The following is a 13,616-nucleotide window of genomic DNA, read 5'->3' as shown; positions in this document are numbered from 1 at the left end:
TGACTTCCTGCCCTTTGGGCAGGGGGCTGGACTCGTTGATCTCCCGAGGTCCCTTCCAGCCCTAATGTCTATGAAATCTATGAAATTAGTCGAGGAAGGAACACCTCACATTTACACTAAAATACCATGGCTTAAAAACAGAACCGTTTGAGAAACTTTGCACTTAAGCAGATGTATGGGCGTACACACCCACACACAGTGATCAGGCTCATCACTATTTTTATTATAATGCAAGAATTCTAACCTTTCAGTGATCTTTCCACTTAAACCATCCACAACTTCCAAGGAAGTGTCCCCTTGTGACCAGTTCACACTGAGACACCTGTTTTGCACATCTACCTCAACTGGGTGCGTAGCAGTAACCAAACTAATATGAGGTCTGTTGACCAAATAAAACATGGGAAGCTTTGAAGTGAGTGCATCATCAACACGTTGTTTTACAGCTATTTCTAGTCCTCTTGTATCACTGCAGTTTCCATCTCCTAAAAAAAAAAAAACCACAAAAAAAAATATCACTATAAACAAAAACAGATAATACAAGAAAATTGATCAAATTTTCAAGAGGGCTCAGGCAGCTTTCATCACTTCAGGTTAATTGTAAGTTCAAGGTTCTGTTTTACAACGAAATTCCAATACTTAGTCCACAAAACAGAAACGTGCTCAGTGGTAATGCAAACTTTTTCATGACTACTCCTTCAAGAACTGTTATTTTTTTAAAATGTACCTTTTCTACAGAAAGGCTCAAATTACACTTCATTTAGTCTTGAGTTTCTCTGGATTGTTTTCACTAGAACTGTATTCCATACTTTCATAAAATGTATTATTTTTGTATTTATTTATTCTTCTTCAAAACTGATAAAGTTTTCAAAAAATAAGATACTGGATTACAATATCGAAAGTTAAGACATTCCTAGATTTTCACACGCATGCTTCTACTAGAGTAGATTTCTTTACAATTCACATTAAGAGAACAATTCACAACAGAAGAACTGGAGAGAAAAAAAAAGATCACTATCCGCTATTCTCTGAACACCAAGTTCATTAAAGGTGGAAAACCTTGAGAGTCCAGCCACCTGTTTGATCAGAGACTTGCACCGCAAGCCACATGAGGAAAGGCTGAGGGACTTGGGCCTCTTCAGCCTAAAAAAAAAAAAAATCAGAAGACTAGTGGGGACCTGGTAGCAGCTTACAACTATATCAAGGGAATACATCAAGGGCTTGGCAAGCAACTGTTCACCAGGGCACCCTTGGGGAAAAATCAGGAGTAATGGCCACAAACTCCTGGAAGACCATTTCAAGCTTAACACTAAGAAAAACTTCTTCACAGTCAGGGTGTTCAGACTGTGAAATAAGCTCCCTCCAGAGGTGTACAATCACCTAGCCTAGAAATCTTTAAGAAGAGACTGGACGATCACCTGCCTAGTGCAGGGGAGCTGAACTCAATGATCTTGCGAGGTCCCTTCCAGCCCCTTGCAATCTATGAATCAAACCCCGTGGGCTGGATAAGTGATGTGGAGCTGGTCTACAAGCTGGATCAGACCCAGGGACCCACGTTTCCCACCCCTGCTTCCAGCATCTGTGCTGTATCTGCACATGTTCCAGAGTGGCTGGAGCAGGCACCACGTGCAGCACTGATCCCAGAACAGTTGTCACATGTAGAATGGTGCCCCCTCCTCTACCTAGTTGGACTGCATTGCATGCATAGCATCTAGTAACTTGTCCAGGGTGGCAGGTCTGGGAGCAGCACCAGGGGCTGGATAACAGGGCCTTGTGGGCTGAACGTAGCCCACAAACTGTATGTTTGAAACCCCAGTGTTATTCTACCCGCAAGAAAGGTAGGAGATATGCAACAGATCCTTAAAAGCAACAGAACACAATGTCGACATTCTGTTTGAATGACAGACTAGAGTGCTAAGAGGTCAGAAGGCTAGTGTGGCTTGTGCTCTTATAGATAACTTCCAAAACTTTATTTCATACCAATACAAAAAATCTAAACAATATTAAAATTTGAGAATGAATCTATGTGAAATCAAACCTATCATAGTACAAATATGATGAGAAGAGAAGACTTGGCAAACTTTAACATGCTATATTATTTTAAACAATTTCACTGTAAAACAACTGAGCCAAACAACAAACATCTGAGCCAAACATCAAAATATCACTACTCAAATAAAAAGCCAACTACCATAAAATGCCTCCATCTTCCTACTCTCTCAGCAAGCTTCCATCCCTTAAAATAAACACCCCCAGTAACAACTAGAGATACTATAAAAAGCAAAAGACAGACTAGTTAGGAAGACTTTCAAAAATACAGCTTGCTTAATTAATCCAAATTTTAAATATAACACCTGAAAAACATTATAAAAAAGCATCAAAGTTTTTTGACAAATGCCACTTTCAACTTCCCAATTAGGGAGCCTTGTAGTTCTTGAACACTGATACATCTAATTCACCACAGTTTAAATGGTTATCACAGTCCTTAGTTTTTCTTGGTATGTTTTAAAAATATGTAATTGCTACAAATTAACAATTACATTTAGTATTGACATGTAATAGCAGAACATGGGAAAAGCTCACATCATAATCAGAGGTCAATCTAATAGAGCTTTAAGCACGGCGATTTCAAAGAGACGTATATTTATGCTGGGGTATAAAAGATTCTGTAACAAATTTTAAAACAAAGTATTACATTCCATCTCATTAATATTTATATATAATGTCAACAAAATTGAAAAATGGACTTGTATCCACTTGAAGATGCAGAATTCACTGTTATGCTGTTTTAGCAAGGAAGTCTTACCAACAAGTATGCCGCTGAGATAAACTGGCTGAATGAAGTGACTCAGCAATGCTCCCTGGACACCCAGAACTTCCCATTTTGTAAATTTGTCACTGGCTGACATGCTGTTCACTCTGTGAGCAACTCCACTGGGGCAATAAAATGTTAGGTAAATCTTGCCTTCTACAGCAACATGGAGACTCAGTTCTTCATTAGCTTCAAATGCAGATATAGAATTTGGATTGAGACGTCTAAAATTGAAATTTACAGGAAAGATAATGAATTCCAGCAGGAAAGTTATCTTTAGAAAACAATGAAATATTGACAGGTACTGCTAAACTAAGGGACCTGGATATAGCAATGCCTAGTATTGCCTTGCTTAATTTTTAAACAGCAGGTACAGACATAGAGTTCACAAATCCAAATTAAATGCTCAAGTTTTCGATACAATGCCCAAGGAGATCTGCACATATAAAAGTAGCTCATGGAGGGTTGAAGAAGAGTAATGGGCACCTAAATCAACCAGCAGGAAATGCCAAGACGACCATATGCGAAATCTCACTTCTGGATTTAAGTTCTGACTGTAGTCATATATAAGGTTATGCTCTAAGAAAGTTTGGAATTCATAGCCCAAACACCCTCTGTCCCCAAGACATATACATGATTTCTTAGGATACTAACTGACATTTCTTTTAAAACAAGCCAAAGGTGGTAGAGGAACTAGTAGAAGAGGAAGTGGTGGTAATATGCTGTCATCCAACTTTTATATTCATCACCTAGAACAGGGGTGCTCAACCTCCAGCCTGCAGGCCACATACTGCAGGGAGTGATGGCAAAATGTCCAGGCAAATGGGCAGCCTTGAGCTCTGTGAATTGCATTAGGCACCTGACCCCAGCATCCAGGGCCAGGCACAAACAGCATGAAGTCCCAATCCCAACATGACATGCCTATGGGGCCCAATCCCATGAAGTGTGGACAGGAGGTGGTGCCACCAGGCTTCCAAGGCACAATCCTGGTGCACAGGGGCAGGAGGGGATGGCTCCAGGCCCCTGGGAACCGGTCCCAGTGCACAAGGGCAGAACAAGGTGGCACCAGACCCCAAGGCCTGATCCTAGTGTGCAGTGCCTACAGACTGGCCTCATACCCATTCATCTGGCCCACAAGGCAAATAATCCCTGTTTTCAAATAGGAATCCACAGAATTAAAAACATTCTGCCCTGTTATGGTCTAAGTTTTTTGCAACAGAAAAATTATTCTATTACTTTTCTGCAGTTACAAACAGAATGAAAACTAATAGTTGGCATTTTCCTAAAACTACCTTGGACTCTACCAAGGGTGCCTCAAGCCTAAAAAGGTTGAGAACCACTAACTTAGAGGTTAGAGAACTTGCTCAGGAAGTGGAAGACTTAAGTTATACATCTTCTTCAGCCTAAGGAAATTCAAGCCAATGGCCTCTACCTCCCAGGTGTCCAACCTACAAAGCTAGGAGCTAAGTTTAAGTGGGAATACTCTGCTTTTGGGAGAGTTCTGCCAGAAATGAAAAAGATTCACTTGGCCAGACAAGCATGTAAACAGTGACTCTACTGCTATCATCACTGGGCTATGGGCTGGGAGAACAGGAACCTGGGTTCTGCTGTGAGGACAGCTTATGCATTAGAACACTCATTGGATGAAATGCACAAACAATAAACACATGCACAGACTGAGGATGGCAGAACTTAGAGATAGCTCTACACTTGGGGCTATTATTTTAAAGGGGGTAATCATTATCATTTGTGGTTGTATTTTTAAATCAAAGTGGCTACTGAGTGCTGCTGAACTCAATACTGTCAGTATGTAATTAGGCCAGCTTACAGCACACTTAGTGGACCCAGCCCTTTAAAATATTTAAGTGCAGTAACGCCTAGTTTAAAAGTCCCATAACAAACCTACATGGGGAAAGAGAGGTGAATGGCTCAGCACCTGCCCTAGGTGCCTTGCACAGGGACTTTTACTGGAGAAAACTTAGGTGCCTGTGGACTTTATCAAAATAGGCCAACTGCTCATTCTCCAAAGGTTGGCCACCTTAAACGTGTTTCAATTTGATATCCCTGCTCGCCATCTCCTCCCCACACTGTAACGTAAAGAAAATAAATAAATAAATAAATAAAATCACTCATTACTTTTGGAAATTTAGTCCAATACCACTAAAAGATGGTTAGTACTGCAAGGGATGAAAGCTGCAAGAAGGTCTATATATGCAACAACAAAGCTGTTCTAAGTTCCATGATTTCCCCAACATATTCAAGCCTGGCTTGAAAGAACTTTTACAATTCCTCAAAATTTTAAATTAGTTTCTAATTTATACTAACATCAAACAGCTTTTATTTTTATAACATTCTGTATTAGACATTCCAAAAAAAAAAAAAGTTTTTTTTTTTTTTAAATAATAAAATGAGTCAACACTCAAGACCTGGAGTAAATACTTCCCACTGCGCACATCTACATGTTCATTAACATGCAGTAGTTACTGCACAATAGTGCCAGTGAACACCTCTTTTGTGATGCTACCGAGCAGTACCCTAATACGATGCAATAGCATATTAGCACTGTTTGTGCTGTGATGCGCTACTGCATCATGTTATTAGGCTACTGCGCAGTAAACCTCTTGCATAGACATGCCCACTATGATCAGATGAATTCATTCAGAATGGAAGATTAAAATGCTTATTACATTTAAATAATTAAATGCTATGTTTGAAAACTTCAGGATACTTACAGCCGTGACTTTATCTGAGCAGATCCTTTTGGCAACTGATTTAAGTAGAGGAAAATATTTATATTTTGTTTTAGAGTAAGCAGACTTGACGCTGGTTCCATACAAAACACAGATTTTTCTGTCAAAGCAGTATTTTTACTGTAGAAGAGCAAAAGATGCCTATAAAAATACCTAAAAGAAAGTGTTATAGCTCAAGATTTATGGAAATTAAAGACTTAGCATTTATGTAACAAAATTTTAATTATTTTAAGCTATTTACATATATAGCTATTACCTGGCATATCATCTTTGAGATTGGAATGAATAAAAAATAAACACTAAACCACTCTGTACAAGTGGCATTTATTTAGCTTAACAAAAATTGTTACTTGCATGCCTTATTGCCTATGTAGTCATTTTCTTACCTAAGCAGTGAGCGTCTTGCAGTAACAATAGCATGACTATCATGCAAAACTCTCCCATCAGGATGAAAACACTGACTGTAATTGTATTCCCCTGTTCCTATAGCTACAACTTCAGGCTGACCAGCTAAAAGAAAAATGTAGATAACACATTAGCTTAATTTGATTGAAGAATTCCCTCTTCTTACAAGACCTGCTTTTAGAGTAATCAAATGACTACACAACATTTGATTATAAAAAAGAAGAAAGAGACTTTGTTAACCTGACTGCTCAGTTAACTACTGAGTCAAATTTGATTGATAGATTAGTATTTTATAGGCAGAAGATAGACATTTTGAGCACTTCACTCATTCTCCTCTTACCCTGTAGAATATGGGTAAGGAAGTTATTGTGGCTGGATGGACACAATGAGTTTGTGAGCTGTCAAGGGCCCAAACAAAATCTTTAAGATATCATTTTAACAAATTATAGATAAAAAAATATCTATCTAGATATCACATACTAAAAAACAAACAACATTTACATTTCAAATAATAATTTTTGTCCCAATTTATGGGGATGTTTTTTGAGTAGTGTATATGGAAGCAATTACATAATAGCTCAAAATAAAGTCTTATTCTTGTATATTCTGTGCGTCTATATGCGGGGGCGTGTGTAGGTGGGGGATGTGTGTGGGGGTACGAGTTGTGTGTTGGTTTGTGTGTGCATGCCCATGGGGTAAGGGGGCGCTGCCTGTGTGCTCAGTCCTGGGAGCTGACAGGTGGGGAGGGTGGGCACAGAACATGTGCCACAGAGCTTGCCCAGGTGGTACAGGTGCAGTGTGCTCCCCTCACCCCTGCTCCCCATCCAGCCCGTGGCTGCCCCTGCCCACCAACCCTAGCCAGTGTGCACAGCTTCCCAGAGTGACTGCATCCAGTACAGCTATCCATTCCTTCAGAAACTACTTGGCTCCTCCCCCTTCCCTCCCCCCCCCCCTTCCAGTGGCTCTTCCTTCTCTTGAGCCACTCCAAGCAAGAGGAAAGCTGCAGCTGGGCAGCTTCTGCCCCAGTGTGCAGGGCTCCAGCTCCTGGTCACCTTGCACCCTCTTGGCCACCTGCAGATGGGTTCACTGTCCTAAGCAGCCGAGCGAGTGGAATGTGGCCAGGAGCTAGAACTGGAGCTCCACGTGCTAGGGCAGGAGCCACCCACCTGCAATTCGCTGCACTCCACACCTGGCTCAACAAGCAGTGCCTGGCACACGTCCCCCCAGCTGCCACCTCTGCGCCTCAGTGCTACCTGCTGCACAGAGCAGCGCAGCAGGAGGAGCTGGTGGAGGCAGGGGGAGCCCAGCAGTAGTAACTGCACTGGAAAGAGTTTGGCTGGGAAACTGCACATGCTGGCTAGGGCCATCCAGAGGTGGAAGTACAGCATGGGCGGCCCTGCTCACAAGCAGGCAGGGCTCAGCCTTATGAGGAGTTCCACAGGCCAGACCAAATAATTCACAGATCAGATCTGGCCATATTTTGACCACCTCTGCTGTTGAAGGATTCCTGGTTTTGTTTGTTTGTTTGATGATATTGGCTTTAGTTTCTGCAATACTCTGTTTTGGTTTAAGTTTATTTTTCTTGAAGTCTAATGGGTTTCTCCCCTCTTGATTCTTCCACTCAACAATCCAATTCATAATTTGTTCCTAATAATGAACTTCTTACTGTTGATAGAGCTAGATACACCAATTTTCTATACAGCTTAGTCTGAGTATTTGGTCAGTCAGCATGGCAATTAGTGAGCAAATGCTTCAAAGTGTCATGTTAAGTAGTCAACAGACCACACTGGCTCCTATATTTTCAACTCTAAGTTTGATACTAACGGTACTTGGAGGTTCATGAGAATTTAGGGAATTGATGGTAATCTGATGTTCCAAAAAAATTAAGGATTAACTGCTATAGAGCAATCAGACGTGTTTCTCCCAAAGGCTCAGAATACAGTCTCTGCAGTTATCAGCTCATGCTGGCAAGGTTCTGCTTCCAGAGGATTTCTAACAAACTCTGATGCAGTGCCTCCAATGAAAGATTATTCCAGAGTTTTGTAACTTTAAAAGGTTAACAGTAAGTGTACAGAAGAGGTTAGAGACTACTTTTAAACATTTCACTGTACATCTGGGGCTGCTGCATTTTGAAATCATATTATATCATACCTTCTCTCAGAACTTGATTGTAAATTGTCAGAGACAGAAGAACATAAAAAGTTATTATGAACAGGACAGTTACCTAATTGAGTAGGATAAGAAGAAACTGATTTATAATATGCAGCCAGAGCAGAGTTACAGTAGACATTAGGAAAAAATATTTCAACTATAAGGATAGTTATTCACTGGATCAGGCTACCAAAAGACATCGTGGAAGTCTGTTTTTTGGAGGTTTTTAAAAACAGATTAATCAAACAACTGTTAGGCATGGTTTAAGTACATTCATTCCCCACCCTCCCCGGCATCTCTAGTTTCTCTGACTATACCTCCAGCCTATCCATTTTCTCCTTTTTTGTTTTCTGGTATCTCTTCAGAGTTTCATCCATAGTTAGTTATAAGCAATGACTAACTGAAGTCCACACCTCACCAACTTTGCTTTGCTTACTTTGTTCAGTTACACATCTCTAACCATCTTAGTAACATTCCTCCACACTATCCCATTGGTTTAAGATCAACATGGAAAGAATGAAGCCAATTTGCTGCCCCTCGTTCTTCAAGTTCATCATCATTCAACTTTTAAGTCTAAATCTTTGGAGTAATTCTGGCTCTCTATTTCAGCTCAGTACAACTTTTCTTTCTCCCCTTAAAAACAACAACAAAAAAAGGGATTCCTCTTCTTTCCTCTCTGTCCACACTACTCAAGTCTTGTCTATACTCTTTAAACTTCCTCTTTAGCTTACCCAAGTTCCTACCTTTTCCATTAAAGAAAGTAATGGAGTAATGCAGTGGCAAGGCATAGGAGGTACATGCGCACCCCCTGACAGGCCACACTCCCTACTTAGGCAATAGGTGGGGGGGGGGCAGGCAGGAGCGCCGGTGCCCGCCAGGTATGTAGCTCCCAGTCAGTGAGCTTTGCTGCAGGGGGGCCTCCCCCAGTCAGCGAGACTGGCTACAGTTGCTGACTGGTTGCTGGAGGGGGGCGGGGGGCACATGCCCCCCTGCTTAAGGTGGTACCATTTGCTCATGGAGTAATGACTACATTAGACCTCAAATGTGATGATGGAATTGGTTAAGTGATGAAGAATTTGCTCACATCTTGAAAAGTACAAAGAACTACCAGAGGTTAAAAACAGCATGGTCCAGATCCAGTGTAGTAGCAGAAAGAAAGGCAAGTGAGAATTTTAATCATTGTTTCCTGCTGTGCAAATGCCATCACTAAGTTAGCTGAATGGGGCAGCCTTTGAAAGTAGAAGACTGTTCACAGAAAAGCAGCTAAAATCTAACAACTCATGTTCTGATTACTGTACTATTAAAAGTGACTTCTCATACCTGAGATATGTAGAAATTGCTCCCTTTCTTTTGGAGCCCAAACCTACCCACAATGCTCTGCATTTTCAGGACTTGTTGGCTACATTACAGATGTTCTTTATTTGGCAACAGTCCTGAAAGTCTACATGGCAGCAGGATGCAGTGAACACAGCCTTTAAGTCATATAATCATATATTGATATTTTCTGCATTGTCCAGCTTTTATCCAGCAAGGACATGATATTAGAATTTAAAAAATAAACAAGTTATGTTATTTTGACTGGCCTCTTAAGTTCAAAAGTACAAATCTTGAGGACATGCCATGCTGGAATTCTCTTCATTTCATTGCATACCAGTGTACAATTCTGTAGGTGGTTTTAATGGCACATTAAGAAGGTTGGGGCTACCATCAGGATTTATTAATTTAAATTCTAGTTACAACATGTCCTGGGTCTCTAGATTTTTGGATGCATGCATGCTATAAAACAGTTTTTTCTTGTCTACAACACTGAAAAAAAAAAAAAAAAATCAAAACACTTGCCTTTTTCAATTATGAAAGCAGCCAATGAACTGCTACAACTCGCAAACACAGGGTATTTGGCAATCAGACTGTTAAATGCTTGCTTGACTGCTTGTGAAAATTTTTCATAAACCAGATGCCTTCCCTCTTTAAAATACAAACACAAACATTTTAAAAGAAAAACACATAGGAAAAAAGCAATATCTATTATTTAAGTGAGCTACAGTATTCAACAAATTATACAAGTAGTTCAATACACTAACCCATAGTGCATCTTAGTCTCAGTGGGCATTTGGGGGCTTGAAATTAACAAAAAAAATCTACATGAGTTGTTACTGAGCAACCCATTCAGAGTTCTGCAAGTGACCATCTCCAACAGCCTTTAACATGTTAACTACAGGAAAACTATTTGATCTGTATCTATTTATCCACTTGTACAAAAAATTATCACTCTTCTACTTTTAAAAAGCACTACAGTATTTAGAGCCACTAAAGCACAGATATCCTGTTTAAAGACAGAGCAGTATTGCTATAGACATTTCTAACTTTACAGTAACTGCTGCTCTGTAGGATCTCTATTAGCCTCCTAATTAAGTTACCGGAGAAATAAGAAATTGAGGGTCCTACCATAATGAAACTCTGCAACGCAAGTAGGTCCTGACAAAACTCTGGGTTCTGCAGGAATCCGGGGAGGACCTGCAAAATTAACCTTCAATGTTTGGAAATATAGAGGGCATTAAAGGTTTCAAGATATCAATACTCATTTAGTTTATCCCATTGCTGCAAACACTCAAGTTCCAAATCAGGTTGGTGAGAGGGGAAAAAAAAAAAAAAAAAAAAAAAAAAAATTCAGCAAGCCACACAAAACTAGAGGTAGAGAACCAAAGTCAATGAATGTCCAAGATATTTAACCGCACACTATACCATCAATGTTTTAGCTTTGAACAGTTTCTCTCAATTAATCCAACAAATATTTAAAAGTTACCCTCAAAGGAGATTAATGTGATAACAGAATCCTTTTGAAAACATATAGGTCAAATTCACTGCAGACATAATAAAAAAATTCTGACCATAAACAAATAATTTACAACAGTAAACTTTTGAAAAGAATGCCTTCAATGATGTGTAAGAATTCAGAGTGAAACTATAGCAAGGATACTTTCCTTTAAGGCATTCTCCCCATCGTATAAAGGAGGAACTTCAAAAAGAAGAGCTAAAAAGGCATATCAGAATAAAGGATTGAAACATTGGGGGACTGTAAGGGACTCTGCCCAAATAATTCACTAAAAACGTCAAGACACATTTTTTAAAGTTTTATAAAGTTACATCCAGAACACCTAACACTCTTTCAACAAATGTCTTCAAAAATCTGCTAACGGTACCAGAATATTTACCTGAGTTGTCAAGAACCTTTGGTTCTGTGTCCTCCAACTGCAATAGTTCATCAAGAGCCAGTTTTGCTGCATTTGATTTGGATTCCTTTTTGCTTTGCCCTAAGCCAGTCTTATACTGAACACCATCTATCACAGCACAAAAAGCAAAGTAACTCCCCAAGATATTGCCTTGGAGGGGGGGGGAAAAAAAATCATACAATTAGATGTTATGTTTTAACTAATTTTAATTAAAAACCTAGTTATTTATTAGCTTTATATATCTGTCACCATGGAAAACAAGATGATTTCAAAACAAAAATACCTCTAGCACCACAAAAATAAAATGTTATGACCAGCAGAGCTTTAGGATTTTATTTATATTATACTTTCCACTTTTACTATTCTCTTCATCAAGGTCTTCCAGTAGTTTTACATACCCTAACAAAAAAAACCTGATTTTTTGTTGCTAAAACCACTTTATCATATCATCTTTCATGTCAGAGGATTTGGCAGGTTCTTAACACTTTCACAAAATCAGGTTGTTTTCCTATTTTCAGGAATAGCATGAAGTTTAGGACAGACTTCTCGGAAGGTAAAATTATAAGGAACATTTTTAAAAACAGCTCAACTTAAATGTCTATTTTCTATTTTTAAAGTTATTTAGACATTTAAATGCCATCAACTTTCATGAGGCATGTACATATATACTAACTTTCTGACAGTTAAACCACCTTAACTTTTTTTAAGCCAACTTAACTGTCAGAGCATACACATAAATGGGAAGCAGCGCTAGCTTAAATGTGGCGCAAGTTAATACACCTTGGAGGTGTATTATCTTGAGCTGCATTAGTTAAGTTAACTTAGCTCACAAGATGGCTGCCTCAATGCAAGGAGCTGTATGTGTGAACACTCCAACATGGCTTAACTTAAGCCGGCTTAGTTGAGCTAGTTTATTATGTATGCATGCACCCATGAAGGCTAATGCAGAAGGGTTCCAAGTCACTTCTGGTAATGCAGCTTACATATATTAAACTTGTTACCTCTTAGCCCAAATCATTAAGAAATCTGCAGCTGAAAACTTCAGTCTTAATTACTAATCTTTCCTTTAGTTTTCCTTCATAATTTATATTACGGTTGGCAGACAGACAGATAGCCAAATGATGACAAGACCTTTCAATGGTCATGTTTCCCATAATGCATGTTACGAGAAATCTGATTCTACCAGGTAAGCTTGTTAGGCAAGAACAGGCATAAATCTCAAAATCAAATCTCAACAGAGTCTAAAAAGCAATTTTTGTTCAAGGCTCAAAACACTTTTTCTACCAGTAATTTGAACCTTCTGATTTTAATATTGTTACATGTTGAATTTTGATATTTAAACGCTCTGACTTGTAAATAAACAAACCATTAAAATAAATCAGAAATATATGGATTGCCAAAAACAAATCCATATACCAATGGATTAAACACTGTATTTTTTCTGTAACACTTACACGCTGCTGATAGACATGGCAGTCATCCCAATGAAGACAACAGCACCTGTAAAACCAGGTAGTCCAGTCCTATGGATTAGAAATGCTACAAATTTTGCCAAGAAATATGTCCTATATATTCAACTGTAAACCACATTCAAGATGGGCAACAGATAATGAAGCCTGATATACCAGACCACAAAATAAGCACTGGAACAAATTTATCTGGAACAAATGGTCTCACAGCTGGTTCCCTTTTATGGTCAGTTGCACAATGACCAATCAATATAAATTGGTCACCGGGACCCCTCGGCACGCGAGGTAGACTGCCTACCTGGAGCGAGGATTCAGGACGTGAAAGGGATGCTCCAGACCATAATCCAGCCCACCGATTATTACCCCATGGTCCTAGTCCATGTGGGCACTAACGATGCGGCCAGGAGGAGCCCTGATCGCCTGATGGAGAACTACCACACTCCGGGCTGCGTGCTGAAGGAGTTGGGTGCACAGGTGGTTTTCTCTTCTAGCCTGCCAGTGAGTGGACGAGGTAGACAGCATGAAACGTGCATCGCAGAGACCAACTGGTGGCTACAGAAATGCTGCTTCGAGGAAGGCTTTGGCTTCCTCAGCCACAGCCAGCACATCATGATGAGAGACATGCTGGGATGGAATGGGCTCCACCTTTCCCCTAAAGGTAAGCGTGTGTTTTCTTCTAGGTTGGCAGACCTCCTCCGGCAGGCTTTAAACTAGGCTCGTTGGGGGAAGGGGAAGATGAGGGCGGAGAAAACATCAGACTGCCAGACCAAACAGCACCCACAACTACAGCCCAGCCCAGACC

At 39.9% G+C, this 13,616-nt stretch overlaps 1 protein-coding gene across 2 annotated transcripts in view; it reads right to left on the bottom strand.

Annotated features, from left to right (window-relative positions):
- ADAD1 (adenosine deaminase domain containing 1) overlaps positions 1–13,616 on the bottom strand; it is a 22,969-nt gene that overhangs the window by 1,940 nt on the left and 7,413 nt on the right. For both annotated transcript variants that reach the window (XM_019534011.1, XM_019534012.1), the window contains exons 3-9: positions 11,328–11,495; positions 10,561–10,629; positions 9,955–10,080; positions 5,946–6,069; positions 5,542–5,712; positions 2,804–3,033; positions 245–482 (exon numbers count right to left, since the gene is read on the bottom strand). In XM_019534011.1, coding sequence (XP_019389556.1) covers positions 245–482; positions 2,804–3,033; positions 5,542–5,712; positions 5,946–6,069; positions 9,955–10,080; positions 10,561–10,629; positions 11,328–11,495 — 1,126 coding nt within the window. The remainder of the gene's footprint in view (positions 1–244; positions 483–2,803; positions 3,034–5,541; positions 5,713–5,945; positions 6,070–9,954; positions 10,081–10,560; positions 10,630–11,327; positions 11,496–13,616) is intronic.

The sequence above is a fragment of the Crocodylus porosus genome, unplaced genomic scaffold (genome assembly GCF_001723895.1).
Source record: "Crocodylus porosus isolate Cpor-Errol unplaced genomic scaffold, CroPor_comp1, whole genome shotgun sequence".
Lineage (NCBI taxonomy): Eukaryota > Metazoa > Chordata > Crocodylia > Crocodylidae > Crocodylus > Crocodylus porosus.
This window is presented reverse-complemented; position numbering and strand designations above follow the sequence as displayed.